This window comes from Polypterus senegalus, chromosome 2, assembly GCF_016835505.1.
Source record: "Polypterus senegalus isolate Bchr_013 chromosome 2, ASM1683550v1, whole genome shotgun sequence".
Lineage (NCBI taxonomy): Eukaryota > Metazoa > Chordata > Cladistia > Polypteriformes > Polypteridae > Polypterus > Polypterus senegalus.
Genome location: NC_053155.1, coordinates 3,964,039 through 3,991,665, shown reverse-complemented (window position 1 = coordinate 3,991,665; position 27,627 = coordinate 3,964,039). Strand labels below are relative to the sequence as shown.

Genomic DNA, 27,627 nt, shown 5'->3' with positions numbered 1-27,627 from the left:
TCAAGATCAGAATTTCAAAGAAATATTCAGGTTTTTTTGGAATACATGGAAACTGAAAAAAAGGGAGTTCATCAGCCTGCAACAATGGTGGGATTTAGGGAAGGTGCAGATTCGAGGGTTGTGTCAGCAATACACTAGAAATGTCACTAAATGTTTAAAATCTGAGATGGCTGAATTAGAAGCTGAGGTCACAGAGATCCAGAGGCTTCTCGATTTGAGCCCAACCACAAAGCTTACAGAGAGCCTCAAAGATAAAAAGAGGGGTCTGGCCCAGCTGTTGGACACCAGAGTTAAAGGGGCTCTGGTGAGATCACGATTCCAGAGCCTAAATGAAATGGATGCACCAACAAAGTATTTTTTTAGTCTTGAAAAAAAGAACTCGCAAAGTAAAGTTTTATATTGTTTGCGGGCAGCAGATGGGACAGAGAAACAGCAGCCAGTGGAGATCAGGGAGATCGTGAGGGACTTTTATAAGACTTTGTATGCTGCAGAGACGGCTGAAGATGACCAGGACTGCCATCAGTTGTTACAGAATCTTCCTCAGCTTCCTAAAGGAGATGTCACAAACCTGGAAGCAGCTGTGACTTTATCGGAACTTTCTGATGCTTTAAGGGGGCTTAATGTGGGCAAGGTTCCGGGTATTGATGGGATCCCAGTTGAATTTTATAAAGAATTTTGGGATCTCATTGGTCCAGACTTACTAGAAGTGTTCACACAGAGCATCAGGACGGGTGTCTTACCCCAGAGCTGTTGGAGAGCAGTGATAACCCTCCTTCCTAAAAAGGGAGATTTGTGTGAAATTCGAAACTGGCGGCCGGTGTCAATGCTGTGCGCAGACTATAAGGTATTTTCTAAAGCGTTGGCCAACAGACTCCGGACTGTCCTGACTAAAGTGGTGCATCCAGATCAGAGCTACTGTGTCCCTGACAGAACTATTTTTAATAATATTTTTTTAATTCGGGATATTTTGGCTTCCTCAGAGCTTCTTAATTTTAAAGTTGGCTTGCTCTCCTTAGATCAAGAGAAAGCTTTCGATCGGGTCAGTCAATCCTACTTATGGGATGTGATGAGGGCTTTTGGGTTTGGGGAGAAATTTATTAAAAATATTCAGTTACTCTATAGTGACATTTCTAGTGTAGTGAAAGTCAATGGTGGCTTGTGTGTGCCTTTCACAGTTCAAAGAGGAGTTCGTCAGGGCTGCTCTCTTTCTGGAATGCTGTACGCACTGGCATTGGAGCCATTTTTAAAGGAGTTGCGAAGAGTGCTGAGTGGATTGTCAATCCCAGAATATACAGTGGAGCCATTTAAAGTTACGGCTTATGCGGATGACATTGTGGTTATCATCAAGAATCAGGAGGATGTGGATAAGCTGACAGCTTGTCAAAGAACTTATGAAAAAATGTCATCGGCTAAAATAAATGGCCAAAAGCAGTGCTCTGCTAGTGGGAGACTGGGCCGGAATGAGTCCACCACAGCTTGAGGGGCGTCTGCAGTGGAGCACTGGAGGATTATTGTACCTGGGAGTCTACCTTGGCAATGGACACTTTCTATGTAAGAACTGGGAGGGATTACTCCAAAAGGTTCAAGATCGACTGGCGAAATGGCGCTGGATCCTCCCTCAGATGTCCTATAGGGGCAGGATGCTGGTTTTTAATAACTTGGTGACCTCCAGCCTGTGGCACAAGTGCATCTGTTTGGAGCCCCCATCACAGCTGATCAAGCAGGTACAGGAGGCCATAGTGAACTTTTTTTGGGACGGTATGCACTGGCTGAGATGAACTGTGCTGTACTTACCACTGGATGAAGGGGGTCAAGGACTTATGGATGTTGGGAGTCGAGTGGCTGCTTTCCGTCTACAAACAATACAAAAACTGTTATATTCACAGGAGCAGCACCCATGGACTTTTTTAGCTCGGTTCTTTCTTGACCAGGTTGGACAGATGAGACTGGGGAAGAACATAGTGCTGTGTGAAGTGGACAAGATCAATACCTCACAGTTACCGGCCTTTTATAAAAGTTTATTAAGTGCTTGGTCTCTACTGAGGGTCACAAGGGATTTTGAAAGGACTTCCTTGTTTTGGGTACTGGAGGAACCGCTGCTATTTAATCCTCATGTCAGCTGCTTTTGGGAATTATCACATTTTGTTCATAATTTTGTACAGTGCCGTGTTACTAAACTTTGTCATTTAATTGATTGGGACAGATTTGGTTGGAAGGACACAACAACAATAGCAGAGGAGACAGGAGTGCACTCTCTGCGATTATTAGGAAAATTCTTGAATAGACTGAGAACATCATTGATCAAGAACTATTGTACACAAATAGAAGACCTGTTTGTTACAAAGATTTGCCCTTCCAGTGACTGTGATTTTCCTGCACTTATGGTGTCCCCGGCATGTCAGTGGACTGACAGTAAAACTAATGGCTCACTGTCCATAAGCAACCTGCTGGACTTACCACTGCAGTGTGTGACTGGAAAACAACTCTACAGAATGTGTGTGACTGTCAACCATCAAACTCAGCTGAAGACGCATCCTGATACACCGTGGAGAGAGAAACTCGCTGTTCTGGAGGGAGCAAAGCCGGCCTGGAGGTCGCTGTACAGGCCACCATTGGCTCATCGGGTGGGAGATCTGCAGTGGAGGCTGTTGTGTGGCATTTTAGCGGTGAACTCCTTTTTAGCAATAATTAGTCCTGGGGTTACTGATACTTGTCCTTTTTGTGATGAAAGAGAAACTGTGTTTCATTGTTTTATGTTTTGTATGAGGCTTCAGCCTCTTTTTACCGTTATCAGAAATCTGACCGTTAGATTGGGTTTTGTTTATAACAAGGTGGGCTTCTTATTTGGGTGGAAGGCAACAAAACGAACAGCAAATAACATGAACCTGGTGAACTTCATCATAGGTCAAGCAAAACTAACAATATGGAAAACCCGCAAAAATAAGATCAGTGGGGCTGGGCTTCAGGATACCATTGGGTTCTTCAAACAGTTATGTAAAAGTAGAATCTTAGTTGATTTTAATTTTTATAAATGTACAAAGAATTTGGAAAGGTTTAGAGATGTTTGGTGTGTAAATAGTGTGTTATGTGAATGTGAAGACGATGAGTTACACTTGATGGTATAATATCTCCACACATATGCTTAATTAGAGTGTGGTAGGACAGCTTGGTTTGGAAATGTTTTCCTCATTTGTTATATTGAATAAGATTATTTTTATTTTTCTGCATATATGTGTTTTTTTGTCTGTTGGGTGGTGTTATATACTGTTTTTTTTTTTTAAACAATTATATCAATAAACGTTGTTTTTAAAAAATAAAAAAAAAATCTATCTATCGATTATATACTGCCTTTCATCTATCTATCTATCTATCTATCTATCTATCTATCTATCTATCTATCTATTATATAGTGCCTTTCATCTATCTATCTATCTATCTATCTATCTATCTATCTATCTATCAATTATATAGTGCCTTTCATCTATCTATCTATCTATCTATCTATCTATCTATCTATCTATCTATCTATCTATCTATCTATCTATCGATTATATAGTGCCTTTCATCCATCTATCTATCTATCTATCTATCTATCTATCTATCTATCTATCTATCTATCTATCTATCTATCTATCCAGCTGTCTGTGTGTTGCTCGATTAGTGCTGTCTGGGGTGGGCGTGTTTGAGTCGGTGGAAGCCGACGGGCGTCGACGTCTCTGTAAGCCTCATTTTTCTCTTTTCTCTTTTTGTTTTTTTTTCTTTTCTTAGAGATTTGTTTTGGAGTTGTTATTGTTTTTTATAAGTTTTTTACTGTTAAGACGCGGCCTTGGCGGTTATCGCCATGGCCGTGTCCAAAGGCCGGGCTCCTGGTTTGTTTTCAAAGGCGTTTGAAAGTCTTTCATGCCGCCATGGCGCTAAGGTCCTGGTGGACCCTCAGGTTTCTGCTGAAGCTTGTGTGATGGGAGTAGGGAAAATAGTTGGTTATAAAAATGTTCTATCAGCAAGCAGAATGAATAAGGCTGTAGTCGTCTTTCTAAACGACGAGTCTCGTAAATAAACTTGTTGAAGAAGGGGTTGTTATAAATGGTGCATTAGTTCCTGTCCTGCCGTTATCGGCGCCTGCGAAGAAAGTTATTGTCTCTAATGTTCCACCGTTCTTAAAAATGATATTTTACTAAGGGAATTGAGACGTTATGGGCAGATTATGTCTGATATAGTGCTTATCCCCCTTGGCTGCAAAATGCAGGAGTTAAAACATGTGGTCTCCTTTCGGAGACAAGTTTATATGATTTTAAATAATATGAATGAAGATCTAAACGTGGCCCTCAGGTTTAAGGTGGAAGGCGATGATTATGTAGTATTTGTAACTTCTGATTCAATGCGTTGCTTTAACTGTGGCAGAGCTGGACACAAGGCGGCACAGTGCAAACATGAGCCCGTAGTGATGCCGGCGGCTCCGCCGTCAAAGAGAACACGGACGGGTTAACGATGAAAACTGCGAGTCTGAGTATGAAAGTGAGGTGGAGAATATGGAGAAGGATGGGTCTGAGTGTAATGAGCGGTTGGATGGAGCGGGTGTTGTGTGTGATCGGCCCGAAAATTTTCTGTCTAAAGACGCTCCAGAGAAGAGCGCGCTTCTTGTTGCCGAGGATATGGCGGCTGAAACTGAAAGTGCAGCGAGTAAAGTGAGCACAGAGCCTGAGACCAGTAGCAGTGAGGGGACGACATTGAACACTCTTTCCGAGGGAGTTGCGCCAGTTGCCTCCGCTGTGAACGAGTCTCAGGCATCCGATGAAGCTGCACAAGTGCAGGCTGCTGAAGACGCGGTGCTGATAAAGCCTATCCCAGAGCAAGCCGTGGAAAGGCAGATGAATGAGAGGCCGATGGATGAGGTGTGTGAAGTGGAGATGGGAGTGCAAGTGTGAGCGAGAGGGATGAGATTTTCAAAGTGCCCCGTCACAAACGAAAGATTAAATCAGAGAATACTAAGTCGGCAAAGAAAAGCCTTGTGTCCAGCGAGCCATCCAGTGAACGCAGCAACTTGTTCAAGAGTTACAGTGACTGTGACGTTGGCGATAGAGAGGATGAGGGTAGTGACACTGACACCTCCGTGAGAAGCGAGTCCTCTTCAAGATATACACTGGGAGGCGGATACAGCACCGCAAGTATACGGTATTTTTTAGAATTTATTGAGGGTAAGAGAGGGGTTAAAGTGGAGGAACACTTCCCAGACGTTCAGCTCTTCCTGGTGTCAGCACAGAGGGTGATGCGCAATGCCGTGCAGCTTGGCATGGACCAGAAAGAGTCAGTGAGACTAAAGAATTTGATCAGTAGGGTTAGGAAATCACTGCTTTAATCAGGATGGATTTAGTCCTACGTTTCTTTTATTTATTTGTGTTATGTATTTTATTGGTTACTCCCTTATGTCTTGAATTAATGGAATCTTTTCATATTGGGAGTCTGAATGTGAACGGTGTAGGGGAGACGCAAAAAGGGCTGCAGTTTTTGAGTATTTAGAGCAAAAGGCCTTCACATTGCACTACTTCAGGAAACACACACTGATATTAAGAATGAACAGGACTGGTTACGTGAATGGGGGGGTCAGGCTGTGCTTAGTCACGGATCTCATGTCAGTGCTGGGGTAGCTGTGATGATTTCCAAAACTGTGAATTTAAAAATCACTAATATTAGTGAGGTGGTGGCTGGCGCCTGCTGGTGGTGCAGATTAAAGATGGGGAACAAGACCTCGTGTTAATTAATTCATATGCACCAACAAATGGTCGAGAGAGGATCTGTTTCTTTGATTCTTTGAGAAGAGTGGTGGAATCTTTTATTAATGGGAAATTCTTCTACTGGGAGGGGATTTTAATTGTACTGATAACGCTCAGCTTGATCGAAATGGTACTGAGCCACATCCAGCTTCTGTCAGAGTATTAAATACTTTGTTACAGCAGTCAGATCTGGTGGATGTATGGCGGATTAAATTCCCTACAGATAGACAATACACCTGGGTCAAAGGGGGGGGTGGCCGCATTTCTATGGCACGGTTAGACCGGTTTTACTGTTCAAGGCATCTTTTAAATTCAGTCACTACTACTTATATCTGTCCTTTCGGTCTTTCTGATCACTCTCTGGTGGCTTTAAAGCTCACCTTTTCAAAAAAACCTTTCTTTAAGTCTTTCTGGCAATTCAATGTTTCCCTGTTGGATGATTCAAACTTCCTTCAGTGCTTTGAGTTTTTCTGGCAGCAATGGACCCTCACTAAATCCAAATTCACTTCCCTCAGACAATGGTGGGATGTCTCAAAAGTTCAGATTAAAGCTTTCTGCCAACAATACACCCAGCAAGTGACGAAGAGGAGTGTGGATCATATGAAAAGCCTGGAGGAGGACATCACTGAACTACACGCCACTCTTCAGAACAGTTTTGATAAAGACAATTTTGAGATTTTAACAGCTAAGAAACATTCACTGTCTCAGCTTCTGGAGTTGCAGGCTAAGGGAGCTTTAGTGAGGTCTCGCTTCCAGAATCTCAATCACCTGGACGCACCCACAAGGTTTTTTTTTAGTCTAGAAAAGAAGGAAGCACAGAGTAAGACAATTCATATGCTCCGTGATACCGATGGCCAAGAACTGTGCACTACAGGGGAGATAAGGGACTTTGCTGTCTCTTTTTACAAAATTTGTTTAAGGATGAAAGCATTGATGAAGCTGCCATGTCCGAGTTTTTGGAAGGTTTGCCAACAATTTCAGAAAAGTTCCGATTACATCTGGATACCGAGATCAGTCTTCAAGAACTCTCTGACTCACTTTCTAATCTGAATGTTGGAAAGACTCCGGGGATTGATGGGATTCCAACAGAATTTTATAAGCAGTTCTGGCATTTGCTGGGACCGGACATGCTTTCAGTTTTTCTGGAGAGTGTAAAGGTTGGTGAACTACCACTGAGCTGCAGGAGGGCGGTCATTGTTCTGCTACCAAAAAAAGGGGACTTGTGCCAAATCAAAAACTGGCGTCCTGTGAGCCTATTGTGATTACAAAATCTTTTCAAGGGCCTTGGCCAACCGCCTGAGGAATGTGATGGACTCCATAATTCACCCGTGTCAATCGTACTGTGTGCCTGACCGCTCAATCCATGATAATATATTTGTATTGAGGGATGTTATCTCAGCCTGTAATCTGTGCGGGGTTGATTTGGGGATTCTGTCTCTAGACCAGGAAAAGGCTTTTGATCGAGTAGATCATCGATACTTGTTTTATACGCTGAAAAGCTTTGGATTTGGGGAATATTTTATAAATATGATCAGGCTCTTATATACTAATATATTTGGTGTCTTAAAAGTCAATGGTTCTTTGAGTGCCAGTAAAGAGAGGAATACGACAGGGCTGTGCCTTATCTGGAATGCTCAACGCTTTGTCAATCGAACCGTTTTTACGTCAGATAAGTCACAAACTGCAGGGCGTGAGTTTTCCTATGTGCCCAAATGTTACTTTTAAATATTTGGCTTACGCTGATGATGTCGTCATTTTGTCACGTCAAACGATGACATTAAAATGTTAATCTCATGTCAACAGATATTTGAGAGAATATCTTCAGCAAAATCAACTGGGCCAAAAGTACGCTTTTTACTTGGATCCTGGACTGCAAGTTCACCACCAGATCTGCCCTTAGAAATTAAGTGGGACAGAAAGTGTTTTAGATATCTCGGGTGGTGATGGGTGCTGAGGGGTGGACAAAGTAATTGGGAAGGATTTTTAGATAAAGTAACAATGCGACTGAACAAATGGAGGTGGATTGTGACCAAGCTGTCTTACAGGGGACGAGTGATTGTGTGTAACAATTTGATAGCTTCTATGCTTTGGCACAAACTTGTGAGTGGGGACCCTCCTCCTGGACTTTTACACAGAATCCAGAAACTTCTGGTTGATTTTTTTTGGGTTGGCCTGCACTGGATAAAACAAAGTGTAATCTTTTTACCTTTGGAAGAGGGGGGTCAGGGGCTCATTGACGTTGTCTCTAAAGTTGCACAATTTAGACTTCAGGCTCTGCAGAAAGTTTTTTTTGTTTCTCACCCTCTGAGTTGGAGAGAGCTGGCATTGGGTTTCTTCAGACGAGTGGGAGGTTTACGTTTTGATAGACAACTTCTAGTGATGAACATTCACAAAATGGACCTGTCCAGCCTACCCCATTTTTACAAGGGAGTCCTATTAACATGGCACTTTGTTTTTAAAAGAAACTTTGATACATCTGGTTGGTTGGCTGATGAGCCTTTAGTTTACAACTCTGTTTTCTCATGTCCTCTGTTGTTCAGCGATAGTTTTGTTAAAATACTCATCACAAATCAAATACTTACACTGTCCCAAATTTACGATGAGAGCAAGAAGTCTTTTATTGACCCAGCAGAGCTATCTTCAATACTGGGGGTCAAGTCGGTCAGAATAGTTCAGAGTTTTTTATCATTCATGGCCAAAGATTATCATCGGTTGAACAACTCGATCAGAGCAACAAACACGGAGATGGAGGTCTGCCCTGCTGTTGATCTGTCCTCACTCACCGACAATATGATCGTGACATTCCATAAAGGGGAAGTCGTGAGTTTTAAGTCTTTGTCAAAGGGGGACCTTTATAAATATTGTATTAAAATTATACACTTTACAGAACTAAAAACAGTATGTGACACGCCATGGAGAGACAATCTGGGGGTGGATGGTGGGAGTGCACCTGCTTGGAGGGAGCTATATAAGCCCCCAAGTAAGAAAAGAACGGCTGACCTGCAATGGAGAATTCTGCATGGGATTGTCGCTACAAATTCTTTTAAAAGTAATTGAGCAGAAAGGGGATGATAATTGTATATTTTGTGGACAAAAAGAAACTATATTCCATTTATTCTTGCAATGTATGAGACTCAGTTTTTTTTTCAGTTTTTTTAGTGAATTATGTAAAAAGTTAATGGGGAAATTTAATAATATCATGTTCATTTATGGTACAAAATACAACAAAAAATATCGGCAAAAGCTCAGTTATCAAATTATCTATTGGGTGAAGCCAAACTAGCAATTTTAAAGAGTCGAAATAATAAACAATCTGGGACAGGGGCCACTGATGCTGTCTTGATTTTAAAGATAAATGTACGATCTAGAATAATAATGGAATATACGTATCATAGATTGATGAATACATTAGAGTTATTTAAAAATGTGTGGGGAATTAAAGGGGTGCTTTGCTCAATTGAGGATGGAGAACTAAAAATGAATGTATGAGACATTAGTTTAGTTTTCTGTATTTGTATTTTGTTTTCTTAGGATGATGTTATATCTAATCAGGTATTGTGTGCTGTGGAGGGGCAAACTGGTGCTCAACTGGGAATGAAAAAGTGGTGGGCATCAACAATATGCTTTTATTAATGTGCGGAGTAGGAGGAGTGTAAAGGGGGAGTAGTGGTGGTCTTTGTGTTATAATGAAATATTAATTTTTTTGATTTTCTTATTAATGTGCGGAGTAGGAGAAGTGTAAAGGGGGAGTAGTGGTGGTCTGATATTTTTTGGCTCTTTTTGTTATATTCTGAAAATTGGGCTTATTTGGTTTTGACTGTGTATATTATTAATTTTTCAAATTTTATGTTCACAATAAAGGTCTTTTTAAAAATAAAAATATCTATCTATCTATCTATCTATCTATCTATCTATCTATCTATCTATCTATCTATCTATCTATTATATAGTGCCTTTCATCCATCTATCTATCTATCTATCTATCTATCTATCTATCTATCTATCTATATTTTAATTATGTAGTGCCTTTCACTCTATCTATCTATCTATCTATCTATCTATCTATCTATCTATCTATCTATCTATCTATCTGTTATATAGTGCCCTATCTATCTATCTATCTATCTATCTATCTATCTATCTATCTATCTATCTATCTATCTATCTATCTATCTGTTATATAGTGCCTTATCTATCTATCTATCTATCTATCTATCTATCTATCTATCTATCTATCTATCTATCTATCTATCTATATATTATATAGTGCCCCTTCTATCTATCTATCTATCTATCTATCTATCTATCTATCTATCTATCTATCTATCTATCTATCTATCTATTATATAGTGCCTTATCTATCTATCTATCTATCTATCTATCTATCTATCTATCTATCTATCTATCTATCTATCCTTTCTGTCTGTGGAATCTCTGTCTGTCGATTACTCTGGTCTGGGTGGGCGTGGTTGTTGGTCGCAGGTCCGCTCCGTTCGTTTAGGTATCTGTGAGTATTTCTCGTTTTCTTTACTATCAGTTTTATGTATAAAGATTTTTTTACTGATTTGCCATTTATTTGAAAGTATATAGTTTATTGTCAGTGGTTGTTGTAATAGTCGGACGGCTGCGGCTTGCGCCATGGCAGCGTCCCGAGCAAACCTCAGGGCTTAACCCGCAAATTTTGAACATCTTTACAGAAAAAATGGAATTAAAGTAGTTGTGGACCCGATGGTCTCTGTTGAGGCGTGTGTTGTTGAGGTGGCAAATAGAGTTGGCTGTAAGAATGTGAAGTCAGCATCCCGAATGAACAAAACTATTGTACTGTTCTTAAGCGACGAGGCTATGGTGCATACTCTAGTGCAGGAGGGCCTGGTGATAAACGGCTCGCTAGTCCCGGTTCTGCCTTTATCGACTCCTGCTAAACGAGTTATCATTTCAAATGTTCCACCTTTTTTGAAAAATGAGATTTTATTAAACGAACTTCGCAGATATGGTGAAGTCATATCTGATTTAGTAATGATACCGCTTGGCTGCCGCTCACCTGATTTAAAGCATGTCGTGTCTTTCCGGAGACAGGTGTACATGGTACTACATAACTCGCGTGAGGAGCTTGATGTGGCCTTGAAATTTAAAGTAGAGGGTTTTGAATATATTGTATTTATCACAACGGAACAAATGAAATGCTTTAAGTGTGGTCAGACAGGGCACAAAGCGAGTCAGTGTAAGCGGGGTGGGATGACGGAGAGCTCGGATATGCCGGGACCGTCTGGTGTGCACAGAGAGCCCCGTGATAGAACTTCGGACAACGAAGAAAATGAGTTGGTGATCAGTGATTCAGAAATGGAGGATCTGAGTTACGATTCTGATGAAGAGGCTGAAGATCAGAGTGAAATTACTATAGTTCAAATATCACAGCTGGCCCGGGACATGAAGCAGGGGGAGCCGGAAGTGTCCAGCGGAGAGCCTGCGTTAGGAAAAAACCTGAGGGCTGAAATGATCACGGGCTGGCGGCTAATGCCGGGCAGATTAGTAAAAGTAATGGGAATAAGAAGGCTGAAGTCAGCCATGAAGAGGAGGTGGTGGCTAAGGTGATACCAGGGGTCGAATATTATAAAGATGACACTGCAGCGCTTCTCCAAAAACACCCACCGAGAGTATTGCCGCTTCAGAGACGAGCCCAAGAGATGGGGGGGCTGAGAAGAGCGCACTGGCTGTGCAGGCATTGACTGAAGAAACAACGCATGAGACGGGGGCCGATGGAGAAATGCTCGTTGAAGACAATAACGATGAACACGGATATGTTAAGCCGGTAACCAGAAAAAGAAAAGAGCAAATAACCAGTGGTGGGCGCGCCAAGAAGAGCACGAAGACTGAAAGTGTAGAGGCCGTCGCTAGTGAACTGCAGCAGACAGACGGCAATGAAATCAAAGTGAGAGAGGAAGGAGGGGAGGACGGCAATGAATCTGACCCGTTGATCAGAGTTGATCTGTCATCTCGCTCGAGTTTACACGAGGCTTACAGCACAGAAAGCATTTTGCGCTTTTTAGAGTTTTTAGAAGGGAAGCGGGGAGTCAGCATAGTCGAACAATTTCCTGATCTCCATCTGTTTCTGAGCTCGGCGAAGCAAGTGCGGCGGGCTGCTGAACTAGGTATGACCTCCAAAGAGAGAGTCCGATTAAAGAACATTATAAGCAAAGTGAAACGTTCACTAGAAGCACAATCATGATGGCAGTTTTAATGCGATTCCCCGTTTCTTTGGTTAATGTAGTGTTGTTGACCGCCACCTTATTTTCTTTTACAATGCCTGTTTATTCTCTGTGCTCTTTCAAAATAAACGGCTGCAGAGATCTAGTAAAAGAACGGCGCTATTTGAGCACTTAGCGCAAAAAAGAATTAACGTGGTTTTCCTTCAAGAGACCCATACTGACGAGGCTAATCAGTCTGACTGGCACAGAGAGTGGCCAGGGGTGGCACATCTTAGTCATGGCTCAAATCTCAGTGCAGGAGTCGCGATCTTGTTTTCTAAAAGTTTTGTACCTGACAGTGCGGTTTGTACTGAGTTAATCCGGGGGAGGCTGCTGAAGGTAGAAGCGCAGCTGGGAGAGAAGAAGTGGGTGTTTATTAACGTGTACGCCCCAAATGAAGGGATTCAGAGAACTCTCTGCTTCTCAGTTTTAAATGATGTCCTGGGGACATGTGACGATGATAAGCTGGGGACATGTGACGATGATGAGCTGAGGAAATGTGACGATGATGAGCTGAGGACATGTGATGATGATGAGCTGAGGACATGTGACGATGATGAGCTGGTGTTTGTTGGGGGCGACTTTAACTGCACAGAGAATGCGCAGCTGGACAGGAATGGGCTAGAACCGCACCCGAGGTCCGTCCAATCACTGAGGTCTGTAGTCACCAATAATAATCTCCTTGATATTTGGAGGGATTTTTATCCGGGGGTCCGGCAGTATACGTGGGTGAAGGGCTCAGCTGGGCTGCTGTCTATGGCTCGACTTGACAGGTTTTACATCCAGAAACATCACAGGAACCTCATAGCTAACTGCTCCATTCTTCCAACTGGTTTATCTGATCACTGTCTTGTTTCCCTTCAAATCTCTTTTCTCTCTGCTCCTTCTGTTAAATCCTACTGGCACTTTAATAATAATCTACTGAAAGACCCCACTTCATCAACTGTTTCAAATACTTCTGGACACAATGGAGATACAAAAAGAAGACCTTCTCTTCACTGAGGCAATGGTGGGATTGCTCAAAAACTGACATACGCGTATTGTGTCAACAATACACCGAGCAGACCACCAGGCATGTGAATGCGGCCATTTCTGAACTGGAGAAGGATATTGAGGAACTTCATTCAGTTTTATGTAATAACTTTGACGGCAGCATTTTTGAGTCCCTCAAAACTAAGAAACAATTGTTGATGGACCTTATAGACAAGAGAGTCAACGCACTCGTCCTCGAGAATGCAGTCGCTCACCCAGATGGACGCTCCCACACAATTTTTTTTTAAACTGGAAAAAACAATTGGCCAAAGTAAGACCATTAAGTAACTGTTTAAAAAATGACAAAGGTCAAGACCTGCTGGAGCCTGAAGCCCTTCGATCCTGGGCACACCAATTTTACCAGCGACTGTTTTCTGCGGACATTGAAGAGGTACCTTTAGAGACGTCAGTTTTTCTCCAAGACTACCTCAGGTTCCAGATGGAGAAAAGGACATCCTGGAGACTACAATCTCTCTAGATGAGTTGACCACAGCGTTGAATGGGCTGAACATTGGGAAGTCCCCAGGAATTGACTGTTTGCCGGTTGAGTTTTTTAAAGCTTTTTGGTGTCACCTTGGCACTGATCTGGCAGAGGTTTTCTGTGAAAGTCTGCAAGTGGGTGAACTGCCCCTTTCCTGTCGCAGAGCAGTTATCACACTACTCCCAAAGAAAGGAGACCTCATGGAGCTAAAGAACTGGCGCCCAGTAAGCCTGCTGTGTGCGGATTACAAAATCTTCTCCAAGGCCCTGGCTAACGGTTAGGAAGAGTCATGGCGTGTATCGTGAACCCCGAGCAGACATACTGTGTCCCCAACAGGTGTATTATTGATAACATCTTCCTGGTTCGGGATGTGATTGATGCTGCCAGGCTCTTTGGGTTTGATGCTGGTCTTTTATCACTGGATCAGGAGAAGGCGTTTGACAGGTTGGACCACAATTACCTTTTAGCAGTGCTGAAGGCCTTTGGCTTTGGGCCTTCGTTCATTAAACACATTGGACTTTTATATCACAACGTTTTTAGTGTCGTGAAACTCAATGGAACACTAACCGCCCCTTCAAGGTAACCAAAGGGATACGTCAGGGATGCTCTCTGTCCGGTATGCTCTTCTCGCTCTCCATCGAGCCACTACTACAACAACTTCGCATCCGCCTTCAACGTCTGAACATCCCTCAGTGCCCAAATTTACAGCTCAAGGTGGTCGCGTATGCGGATGATTTGACCGTGTTCATCTGTCATCATGGAGACATCACGGCGCTGAAATATTGCCTGGATGAATTTGAAAAACTGTCATCGGCAAAAATTAACTGGGATAAAAGTACCGCATTTTTAATTGGCAACTGGAGGGATGGAGACCCACCGGGCCTACCTGGTGGTCTTAAGTGGAACAGGAGAGTCTTCAGATACCTGTGGGTGTTTTTAGGACAAGGAGGAGTAGCTGAGGAAAACTGGGCAGACTGGGCGGAAAAAGTTCAAGCCAGACTGAAGAAGAGGAAATACCTTCAAAAGGAGATCTCCTGTCGTGGCAGGGTCCTCATTATTAATAACTTAATAGCCTCCATGTTCTGGCATAAGTTACAATGTATAGACCCCCCAATATCTGTCATCAAGAACATCCAGGCAATACTTTTAGATTTCTTTTGGGATGGCCTACATTGGGTGAAGCGCAGTGTCCTGTATCTGTCTGTAGAGGAGGGCGGTCAGGGACTCATTGACTTGGTGAGCAAGATGGAGGCCTTTAGGTTACAGACTTCACATCGGCTCTTATACGGCCCTGAGCACCTGCCGTGGAGACAGCTGGCCTTTACCTTATTTCGTGGGTAAGGAGCTTAAATTTTGCTGAACATTATTTTTTATTACATTCTGCCAACGTTGTTGGGTCTGACCTGCCAGAATTTTATAAATCTGCACTTCAGGTTTGGCACAGAAAGTTCAGGAGGACCAGGCTAAATCTGGAAAGTATTTTTTGGTTCTTGGAAGAACCTTTAGTCTGGAATCCTCTTTTAGATTGTTCGTTATTATTTTCTGACTCATTCGTATCAATTCTTTTAAACAAAAGAATTTTAAAAATAAAACATTTATTGATACAAAGATGAGGTGCTGGCACACCCCTGCCCACCTAGCGACAGTCCTGGGGATCAGATCAGTACGCCTGGTTGACATTTTTCTTAGTCAACTACAAACAGCACTGCGGAGGTCAGGAGCGAGTTCACTGTGTGCCGAGTACTTCACAGGTGAGGGGACACCAGAGGCAGAGATGACATCACCCACCATCATTGTAAGACCACATGTCACTGACCACACTGACAGGCCTGGACACCTTCTCAGATTTGGGACTCTGGTCGAGAAGGACTTTGAACTCTTTAACAAAAAAGAACTTTATAAACTGTGTGTCAAAGTGACATTTTATAACCAACTGAAAGAGTTACCAGATACACACTGGAGGAGAGAACTGCAGGTCTCTGAGAACATCACACCTTCATGGAGAGCTTTTTATAAACTCCCGTTACAGAAAAGACTTGGGGATCTGCAGTGGAGGATAATGCACTCGGCCTTAGCCACAAACTCATTTCTTTATACGATAACAGCTTCAGAGACTGACCAGTGCCCGTTCTGTGACACGAGGGAGACCATCTTTCATCTGTTCATACACTGTGAACGGCTGAGGCCTTTATTCATGTTCTTGGATTGTATTCTTAGTGGTTTTGGTTTTGGTCTCTCAAAAATTAACTTTATCTTTGGTTTTAACTACTATAATCAAAAAAATAGGAATAAGTCTGTTCTTGGGAATTTCCTCTTAGGACAGGCCAAGTTGGCAATCCTAAAAACAAGGAGGAATAAAGAGAAAAACCTCATGGGGACCGACGCTCTGCTGCTGTTCAAAGTTTTAATTAAAAGTCGAGTGAAACTTGAATTCATGTACCAGAAACTAACAAACAATTAAGAAATGTTCAGCGACATGTGGGGGACACGACAGGTACTGTGTGCTGTGGAGGGGGGCGAACTGGTGATCAACTGGGAATGAAAAGTATTGGTGGGCATCAACAATATGCTCTAATTTATGTGCGGAGTAGGAGGAGTGTAAAAGGGGAGGAGTGGTGGTCTTTGTATCATAATGAACTGTCAATTTCTTTGATTTTCTTATTAATGTGCGGAGTAGGAGGAGTGTAAAAGGGGAGTAGTGGTAGTTGTCTGATATATACCTTTTGTTTATCTTGAATATTGGGACTGTTTGTCTTATGACTGTGTATTTTTGTTAATGTTCATAATAAAGGTCATTTTAAAAATAAAATATCTATCTATCTATCTATCTATCTATCTATCTATCTATCTATCTATCTATCTATCTATTATATAGTGCCATTCCTATTTATCTATCTATCTATCTATCTATCTATCTATCTATCTATCTATCTATTATATAGTGCCTTTCATCTATCTATCTATCTATCTATCTATCTATCTATCTATCTATCTATCTATCTATCTATCTATCTTCTATACTAATAAAAGGCAAAGCCCTCACTCACTCACTCACTCACTCACTCACTCACTCACTCACTCACTGACTCATCACTAATTCTCCAACTTCCCGTGTAGGTTGAAGGCTGAAATTTGGCAGGCTCATTCCTTACAGCTTACTTACAAAAGTTAAGCAGGTTTCATTTCGAAATTCTACGCCTAATGGTCATAACTGGAAGGTATTTTTCTCCATTAACTGTAATGGAGTTGAGCTGGAAGGGCGGAGTTTCGTGTGACATCATCACGCCTCCCACGTAATCACGTGAACTGACTGTCAACGCAGTGCGTAGAAAACCAGGAAGACCTCCAAAAAGCGCTTAAGAAAACATGCATTATATAATTGAGAAGGCAGCGAAAAACAATAAGAAGCGGCAGTGACATATACTACCATATTCATGAGTGTTGCTGCCTCGGAAAGAAAGCAAGGTGTAAACCTAAACTTTAAATTAAGTTCATAGACAGGCTACCGCTGGCGTTTCACATGCCCACAGGTAATGCGGGATACAAGTTTAATTAGAGGACGCAGGATATAAACGAGAGTTTTGATCACTTTATAACTAAGTTAAAATTGTAGGTGAAGGGTGTGCTTATGCAAATTCCGAGAGACTGTGTTTGTGGGGGATTGACAGTTAAGGCGGTGGGGGAGTCACGTCATCATATCCCCTCCCATTCATCTCATTTCGCTGTGAGCTGAGCTCCATGGCTAACGCCGTCTTCCGAAGCAACTTTGTCAGACTGCCACCAAATACTCACAGAAAAATCCACAAGTTAATACACACGCTGTCTCTATAGAGTTTCTCCACACTGAATCCTCCAGGCACTACTTACAAAAGGTCACATTGACAATCGTGTTACGTTATTTTTAAAATCTTTCCTTTTCTTAGCACAAGCACAGCTGAGAAGCTTCGATGCATGTGCTCCATAACGCGTTAAAAAATAATGCATTTAATCACACTTTGCATTACAAGCAAAGGGAGCTTTGTCAATGCATGATTTCCTGGTACTGTACACCGATTACATTGATCAGCACATCCCGATTCATTTTATCCTCGCACCACCTTAGTTTGAGAAGAAGTATGAAAAAATATGAGGTTAACACAGAAAAACAGATCACCAATTCAAGCTTTATGAATAATCGATTCGCCATCAATAATTGTTTTGGTAAAGCCATCCTCCTTCCATTTTATAAGCTTTCCGCCAATAGCCATGATTAAATGAACGGTAAATAAAGCAAGAGCAAAGCGAGGGTGACTTATTTAGGCAGGCATATATATGACAGCAACACTCATGACAATGTCAATCATGTTACGTTATTATTAAAATGTTTCCTTTTCTTTTTCATTACTTCTTTAACACACTACTTCCGCTGCAAAGACGCGGGTATTTTGCTATATATATATATGAATGACCTCCAAAGAGCGCTGAGACTTTTGATATCATGAACGTGTCTGCAAAAACTGTGGTCTCCTGCCCTGCAAAAGTCGAGCAGCCAGCGCGCGCATAGCTGTGCCGGCCTTTGAGACGCTGACTGCGCTTCTGCCTTAAGTCAAAGTGAGCACTTTTAATTTTTCATCCTCCCCCTGCGCTATAGCCCAGACAAGTGCAAACACGGGACCCCTTTTCTACACCACGGAAAAATAATATTAAGGCGATTCACACTTTCTTTTGCACGTATACGATTATGAGGTCCTCACCTCGGATTATGAAAACACGCACACGAGTGGAGGACTGACAGTGCCATCACAGCCGATTAATGGCGAGGACGTCTCACCAGTTTACACAAGGCGATCATAACGTCAGCGAACACATCTCTCTATACTATATAAAAGAAAAAGGCAACTTTCCTTTCTTTACACCTTTTTTCCTTTTATCCCAAACCAAAGCCTTTCTCTCTTAACACTGCAGAGGACACAAAACTAATTTTCTTTAAATGCCGGTAAGGCACATTACCACAGGCACAAATTTGAACGTTCACATAGAAAATGTAATTTCTATACCACAGCCGTCGTGTAGCGCCTTTCAAAAGGGATCTACTACCGAGAGATGATCCATATATATTTTAGCTGCTGTTAGTTACTTACCTGTTGTGTTACACAGTCTTTAAAATGTAGTTTACCTGAAACCACTCCAGTAGTGCTCAATGTACCTGTACTTCTTAAAACGTTAATGTTTTACTGTTTAATAACTTATAGACTATATTTATTATTTTTCCCTTGCACTCAGTGACCAAAGCTATACACACACATATAGACACATACAAACATACACACAAGTATATGTATGTGTATATATATATATATATATATATAAACACACACACACCCCTATCTACATTATATATATATATATATATATATATATATATATACACACACACACACACACACACACACACACACACACACATACATACATACATACACACATATATATAATGCCAAGCGCGGGTGTATATATATATATATATATATAGATAGATATATAGATAGATAGATAGATATGAAAACAACATATATATATATATATATATATATATATACATAGATAGATATATATATAGATAGATAGATAGATAGATAGATAGATAGATAGATAGATAGATATGAGAACAACACTCATATCAATGACAAAACAATTACATTAACAATCAAGTTACGTTGTTTTTCAAATTTTTCCTTTTCTTTTTCGTACCTTCTTTAACACACTACTTCTCCGCTGTGAAGCGCGGGTATTCTGCTAGTCTAATATATAGTGCCTTTCATCTATCTATCTATCTATCTATCTATCTATCTATCTATCTATCTATCTATCTATCTATCTATCTATCAATTAATTATATAGTGCCTTTCATCTATTTATCTATCTATCTATCTATCTATCTATCTATCTATCTATCTATCTATCTATCTATCTATCTATCAATTTTATAGTGCCTTTCATCTATCTATATCTATGTGTCTCTTCACAGTCCACTCAGACCACCTCTGTGCCCAGGGGACTGGACTTTGGGATGCTGAGTGTCCATTCAGAGCTTGTCCACTGGCTTTATTACAAATTAGGAGAGAAATAAGAAAACTGAGGTCACCAGCAGTGAGGCCTTTAGTGGACTGAGGTCAGCTGGTCAGTGGCACCGTTCAGCATGTGACGTGTGAGTGTCAGTAGTGTCACATGTCAGTCCTGTCCACCCTGTCCATAATGTCACTGATCACACAGTCAGTCCAGTCTTTGTCACAATAGACAGACAGAGGGTCCTCATCGTCTAAGTGGTCTGACATCAGGAGAGCCCACCATGACAGACACTCGAGTGTCGCGCTCTCCGATGTCCAGCAGTGACCGGCGTGTCTAACAGGAATCTGCGGATGGGGTCCTGCAAATCAGTCAAAGCCCCTCCATGTGCTGAGTCCTCAGTTACAGACACAAATCCAAGGTGGTCCCTCCGCTGTCATTGGCTTTGACAAGTCTGTCTGGACCCTCGAGTACAGGACACTGTCAGCCTCATGTCCTTCACATTCCTGTCCCCATGTCACTTTGAGTGACATGTCACCAGTCAGTGTGGCAGGAAGGCAGAAGACGCTGTCAGGTATATAGCGCCTTACCTTATAAGGACAGCGGTGGTCTCAGGGTCAAAGTGCATTTCAGTGAAGACAGCGCAGTCATTGAGCCCTTGTGCTGTGTGTCCTTCTGTCTGTCTGTCTGTCCTCACTCGTCTCTCTTCTTCTCCACAGGTTGGACTCTTGTGGTCTCACCTCGGCCTGCTGCTCAGCTCTCTCCTCGGTCCTCTCGTCTCCAAACTCACGGCTGACTGAACTGAACCTGAACAACAACAACCTGGGAGATTCAGGGGCTCGTCAGCTGAGTGGGGGGCTCAGGAGTGACAACTGTAAATTAACACACCTGTGGTGAGTAAAGAGGGGGAGGGATGCTATCTATCTATCCTGTCTGTGGAAACTCTGTCGGTTGAGTGCTCTGGTCTGGGTTGGTGTGGTTGTGGGTTACGGCCGGCTCCGTTCCTCGGACGTCTCTGTGGGTATTTGTATTTTTCTATCTTTTTTCTTCTTTTCTCTTAGTTATTTTACTGTTGTAAAGTTAGTTTGTTGTCAGTTAAGACACGGCTTTGGTTTTTTGGCCATGGCCGTGTCCAAAGTGTCAGTGCCGGGCTTATTGCCAAAGTTTTATGAGAATCTCTCCCCACAGAATGGCTAAGATCTTGGCGAATCCGATGGTCTCTGTTGAGACGTGTGTGGAGGCAGTTGGGATAGTAGTTGGATATAAAAATGTTCGCTCAGCATCGAGAATGAATAAATCTGTCGTGATTTTTGTAAATGAGGAATCCTTGGTGAATCAGTTGGTAGAGGAAGGGTTAGTTATAAGCGGAGCGCTTGTCCCTGTTTTGCCTTTATCAACGCCAGCTAAAAAAGTAATTGTTTCAAATGTTCCTCCATTTTTAAAGAACGATGTTCTGGTAAATGAACTGAAGCGCTATGGCCAGATCGTTTCAGAATTAACTATGATCCCTCTTGGTTGCAAACGGCATGAATTAAAACACGTTGTTTCGTTTCGTAGACAAGTATATATGATATTAAATAACATGAACGACGATATTAATGTAGCCCTCCGATTTAAAGTGGACGGCAGTGACTATGTTGTGTTTGTCACGTCTGAATCCATGAAATGTTTCACTTGCGGTAGAGCAGGACACAAGGCCTCGCAGTGTAAAACTGGATCAGTGATTTTTGGGTTCTCCAACTCACCCTGAGGAGAATTTAAATGAAGAGAACACTGAAGATAGTGAGCATGAATCTGAGAGTGGTGAAGAGATTGAAAGTATGGATGAGTGTGAAACTGATATGAAGGAGTCGATGGCTGCAGCGGGTCTTGTTTGTGATCAGCCCCTTAGTACTTTGGTGACGGCGGCTCCTGAGAAGAGTCTGCTTCTCAGTATTACAGATATGCTCGCCAAGGCCGGGCGGTTCAGCTGATCGCCTATCAGTCAGTCCTGAGCTCCGCGAGCCGGCAGAAAGCACACCGACTGAAGTTCACGTATTCCCTGAGATCAACAGCACTGGGGTGGTGGCAGCGGCAGTTTGCTCAGGAGAAGCTGCGTCACTGGTCCCGGCTGTAAATGAGCCTCAGATCGCTGATAAGATTGTTGAAGTGAACATTTCTGATCACAGTCTCCTGCCGGAGAGCTCATTGAAGGGTGCTGCTGAGGGGCAGAGATGTGAGAGAGCCGAGACTGACGGTGGAGTGGCCGTTGTGGTGAGCGGCAGTGCTGCGGTGTGTGAAGCAGTGAGTGCGAGCAATGAGCCTGTTAAAGTTTCCACTCGAAAAAGGAAGGAACAATCAACGGATAGAGGACAGGCAAAGAAAAGCCTTGTGTCAGACCAGTCATCCAAAGAACATAGCGAGTGTGTGACAAATCAAAGTAACATCGCTTGAACGAGTTAAGAGACACTAATGTGGAGGGTGAGAGTGACATTGACACCTCTCAGTATCTGCTAAGAGGCAGTTATAGCACTGGCAGTATTAGGACTTTTTTGGAGTTTATTGATGGCAAGAAAGGAGTGAAGGTTGAAGATCATTTTCCAGATCTGCAGTTATTTCTCGTGTCTGCACAAAGAGTTATGCGTGAAGCAGTTCAGTTAGGTATGGAGCAAAAAGAAGCAACCCGTTTAAAGTATGTTATCAGTAAAGTGCGCAAGTCACTCAACCCAAAATAATGGATTGTCTCTTTAGTCAGCTTATTTGTTTGGTGTCCTGTTTTTTACTGTGGACTCCCATTGGCTTTTCTTCCATGCAGTCACTTCATATTGGGAGTTTAAATGTTAATGGCTGTAGAGGAGGAACAAAGAGGGCTGTGGTTTTTAACTTTTTAGAACAGAAAGCTTTGCATGTCAGCCTGCTCCAGGAGACCCATTCTGACCTTCAGAATCAACCAGACTGGCTACGAGAATGGGGGGGTCAGGTTTTTCTTAGCCATGGTTCAAATCTTAGTGCTGGGGTGGCTATTTTGTTCTCCAAATCTGTGCAATTCCAGGTCACTGCCATCAGTGAGGTGGTGGCTGGACGATTGCTAGTGGTCCAGGTCAAAGACGGGGATCAGGATGTTGTGTTCATTAATGTCTATGCCCCTACCAATGGGAGAGAAAGGATTTGTTTTTTTGAATCATTACGAAAGGTGGTTGATTCTTTTGTTAATGGCGAGTTGGTACTGGTGGGTGGTGATTTTATTTGCACAGTTAATTACATGTTGGATCGCAATGGCATTGAACCTCATCCTGCCTCTGCTCAAGTCCTAAAAGCTCTTTTAAAACGGGCCGATCTCGTGGATGTCTGGCGTCATAAATTCCCATCAGACAGACAGTACACCTGGGTGAAGGGATGGGATAGAAATATTTCTATGGCTCGATTAGATCGCTTTTACTGTCCTTGTCACAATCTGAACACTGTCACTTCTACCTCTATCTCTCCTGTTGGTTTTCTGACCATTCTTTGGTGGTGTTGAAAGTTGTCATCCCTAAAAGAAACCTTTTTTCAAAACCTTCTGGTATTTCAACGTGTCACTACTAGAAGATGCCCATTTTGTGAAATGTTTTGAATTTTTCTGGAAGCAATGGACTAATACCAAATCTAGATTTGTTTCACTGAAACAATGGTGGGACATTTGAGAAAGTTCAGATAAAGGCATTCTGTCAACAATATACACAGGAAGTCACTCGAAAGTGCCTGCTGGACATGGCAGCCTTAGAAGAAGACATTTTGAAACTGCAGGATGCTTTACAAAAGGGATTTGATGAGGAGATATTTTCTGCTCTAACATCTAAAAAGTGTTCCCTTGCTGATCTTTTGGATTTACGTGCACAAGGGGCCCTGGTGAGGTCACGGTTTCAAAATATAAATCATTTGGATGCACCCACAAAATTTTTCTTTGGGTTGGAAAAGAAAGAAGCCCAAAGCAAACTAATTCACATGCTGCACAATGCAGAGGGGAAAGAACTGAGCACCACTGAAGACATCCGAGACTTTGCAGTTTCTTTTTATACAAATTTATTTAAAGACGATTCTATTGATCATTCGGCAATGACTGATTTTCTCAATGGACTTCCTAGGATCCCAAATGATTTTAAGCTAAAACTGGACTCTGAAATAACTTTTCAGGAAATGTCTGATTCACTCTCCCATCTAAACACAGGAAAGTCTCCAGGAATTGATGGCCTTCCTGTTGAGTTCTACAGACAGTTCTGGCTTTTACTGGGGGCTGACGTGCATGCAGTGTTCATGGAAAGCTTAAGAGATGGGGAGTTACCTCTGAGCTGCAGAAGAGCGGTGATCACTCTGCTTCCAAAAAAGGGAGATCTATGCCAAATAAAGAACTGGCGTCCCGTGAGTCTGCTCTGTACAGACTATAAGATTTTCTCCAGGACTTTGGCAAACCGTCTGAGAACTGTAATGAGTTTGGTGGTTAATTCTTGTCAAGCTTACTGTGTTCCTGACCGCTCCATTTTTGATAACATTTTCTTCATGCGTGATGTGATTGCAGCATCCAAAATGTATGGAGTCGATCTGGGAATTTTATCTATTGATCAGGAGAAGGCATTTGATAGAGTTGATCACAGATATTTGTTTAACACCTTGAAATGCTTTGGGTTTGGGGAAAATTTTATCAAAATGATCAAACTTTTGTATACTAAAGTTTTTGGTATTTTAAAGATTAATGGCACATTGAGTGCCCCTTTCCTGGTCAAGAGGGGGATTCGACAGGGGCGCCTTATCAGGAATGTTGTACTCTTTGTCGATTGAGCCATTCCTTTTTCAGATCACTCAGAGACTGCAAGGTCTAGATTTCCCTTCTCGCCCAGTTGTCACTGCTAAATGTTTGGCCTATGCAGACGATGTGTCCATATTTGTCCAGTCTGACCAAGATGTCAATGTAGTAGTTTCATGCCAAACAACGTTTGACAGCATCTCTTCAGCTAAAGTCAACTGGGCTAAAGTAATGCTCTTCTACTTGGCTCTTGGGTTGAACGTCCACCACCAAAGCTTCCTGCAAATCTGACCTGGAACAGGAAGTGTTTTCGTTACCTTGGGGTGATGTTGGGAAGTGAAGGACTGGATGAGAGTAATTGGGATGGCCTTTTGGATCAAGTCAGTGCTCGGCTGAACAAATGGAGATGGATTGTGGCCAAACTGTCTTTTAGAGGGAGAGTAATAGTGGTAAACAACTTAGTTGCTCGATGCTTTGGCATAAACTCATGTGTGGAGATCCTCCTCCAGGGATGTTACATAAGATCCAAAAACTGTTAGTTGATTTTTTTTGGGATGGTCTGCATTGGCTGCGACAGAGTGTGCTGTTTCTACCAGTGGAACAAGGAGGTCAGGGACTCATCGATGTACCATCAAAGGTCGCAGGCTTTCGACTCCTGGTTATTCAAAAGCTTTTTTTTGGTTCTCACCATCTGATTTGGAGGGATTTGGCACTTCATTTCTTTTTTCGAGTTGGGGATTATGGTTTTGACAAGCAGCTTTTGGTAATGGAAATCAATGCAATGGACCTTTCAGTGTTACCCAAATTTTATAGGGGTGCTTTATTGACCTGGCATCTTGTTTTAAAAGACATTTCAGTACATCAGGTTGGTTGCACGATGAGCCTTTGATTTTAATTGCTGTTCTCGTGTTCTCAATTGAGAGCAAAAGTTTTACTGATTTATTGATTGGAAATGGGATTTTAAAAATTAGCCACATATATGATAAGGAGCAACAGACATTTGTGGAGCCTTCAGTTTTGGCTTCAATTTTAGGTGTGAAGTCCGTGCGGATGATCGAGGGCTTTCTGTCTTCTGTGGCCAAAGAACATCACAAACTTGAAGACTCCATCAGCACCACCAGCACAGATCTACAGGTCTGTCCTGCTGTTGATGTCAACTCCATCCCCACAAACTTGATTATCACATTTGACAAAGGAAATGTGGTGTCATTTATGTGTTTATCAAAAAAAGAACTTTATCAATATTCTGTGAAAGTCATTCATTTTCTTTCCCTGAAGATTATCGTTGATTCACAATGGAGAGGACATTTAGGGGTAGTAGGTGCGAGGGTGCCGGCTTGGAGGGAGCTGTACAAGCCTCCGAGCAACAAAAGGACATCCGACCTACAATGGAGGATTGGGCACGGCATCATAGCCACAAACTCCTTCTTAAACAGAATCAGACTTAAAGAGGATGACAAATGTGATTTTTGTGGGCAAAGGGAAACCGTTTTTCATCTGTTTGCAACATGTGTAAGATTAAGAGTTTTTTTTAAGTTTTAACTGATTTGTGTAAAAAGCTAAGATCAGATTTTAATATTGTGATGTTTATCTATGGGGCTGCGTATAATAAGAACAACAGGCACAGGACACAGTTAATGAACTTTTTGCTGGGTGAAGGAAAACTAGCAATTTTAAAAAGTAGGAAAAATAAACAATGTGGGAAGGGAACTGTGGACATCCACTTACTGTTTAGGCTGAATATTCACTCGAGAATCAAACTGGAATTTACTTACTATAAACTGATGCACAAAATTAACATTTAGAGGATGTGTGGTGTACGAAAGGGGTACTGTGTGCTGTTGAGGAGGGTGAACTAAAAATCAATTTATAACTCGTTGGAAAATTGTAAAAATTGAAGTTATTTGTAGCAAGAGATACTTTGTGAACACCACTGGGAATCGGGGCTGACTGGGCCTTAGTTGTATTTACTATGAACATAAATAAGGAGGGAACTGGGGGGAGATGAGAAAATCTAAAATATTTATATGATAACTGCGTGTGGGGTTACACGGGGTTAATAATCGGGTGTTTTTACTTTTCATTTCTTTGTCTTTGTATTGGTTATTTATAATACGTTTTGTTGTATGTGTACTTTAATATATATTGACGTTTGTTATTTTTTTGGTTCAATAAAGTACTTTTAAAAATTAAAAAAATTATCTATCTATCTATCTATCTATCTATCTATCTATCTATCTATCTATCTATCTATCTATCTATCTATCTATCTATTATATAGTGCCTTTCATCTATCTATCTATCTATCTATCTATCTATCTATCTATCTATCTATCTGTATTTTAATTATGTAGTGCCTTTCACTCTATCTATCTATCTATCTATCTATCTATCTATCTATCTATCTATCTATCTATACTTTAATTATATAGTGCCTTTCATCTATCTATCTATCTATACTTTAACACTAGAATTACCAGAGCCTACGAAAAAACTCGTAATTCCGTCCCACCTTAAATAAACTTCTTAAAATCGTTCACAGCTCTCCACCAGCGTCTTTTGTCATCTAAATGTGCTGATAAAAATCAGGCTGCAAGCAGCCGGCTATTCCATCCCCCCACAGACTTAGAACGTGCACAAACTTCTCCCAGCTCATGCTTTGATTGATTATCTGGGAGTGAAGTGGAGTTTTAGAGTGGAAATAATAGATCGTTGTTTGGAATACACGCATTTCATGTGTGTTCCGTTTCTACAGTAATCCATGTAAACACATTTTTAAAACAGAAACGTTTTTCATATTGTAGTAGTAAATGACAAAATGTAAGCATAAACTATATAATGTATGAAGCCTGAAGTCCAAATATCAAACACTTTCACAAAAGGTTCAAATATAACAGAACAAGTATGCTTTTATTCAAAAATATAACTGCAGAAAAAAGCCGCCTTAGCATGCCATATTGACACATATTTACTACAGTTGCCATGGTAGCGTAATGGTATCAGAAGCTGATTAGTATCCAAAAGGTCATGAGTTTGATTCCGCACAACTCAATTTTGAGAAGTAAACTGCTCTTATTCTTACTATTTTAGAATAAAAACATGCATTTGATTTCAGTGTGTAACAGTCAGTAATTTATGATACTTGTAAAGGTTAGGTTTTTTTTTTTATTCACTTTTCATTCTCTCAGTCGTGTTCAGGATCCTTCCCTACCCCCCATCTGAGAATGCTGTTTTCACATAAAGACGTGCTGTAGCTCTGCAGCGTACTTGTGACTGCATTCTCGTACCAATGCT

The 27,627-nt window shown here is 41.6% G+C and overlaps 1 protein-coding gene across 1 annotated transcript in view; it reads left to right on the top strand.

Moving 5' to 3' along the window:
* LOC120524126 overlaps positions 1-24,624 on the top strand; it is a 160,835-nt gene extending 136,211 nt beyond the window's left edge. The window contains 3 exon segments of the mRNA XM_039746003.1: positions 20,294-20,467; positions 21,629-21,857; positions 24,385-24,624. Of these exon segments, the coding sequence (XP_039601937.1) occupies positions 20,294-20,467; positions 21,629-21,857; positions 24,385-24,624 (643 nt within the window).
* Positions 24,625-27,627: the final 3,003 nt, after the last annotated feature.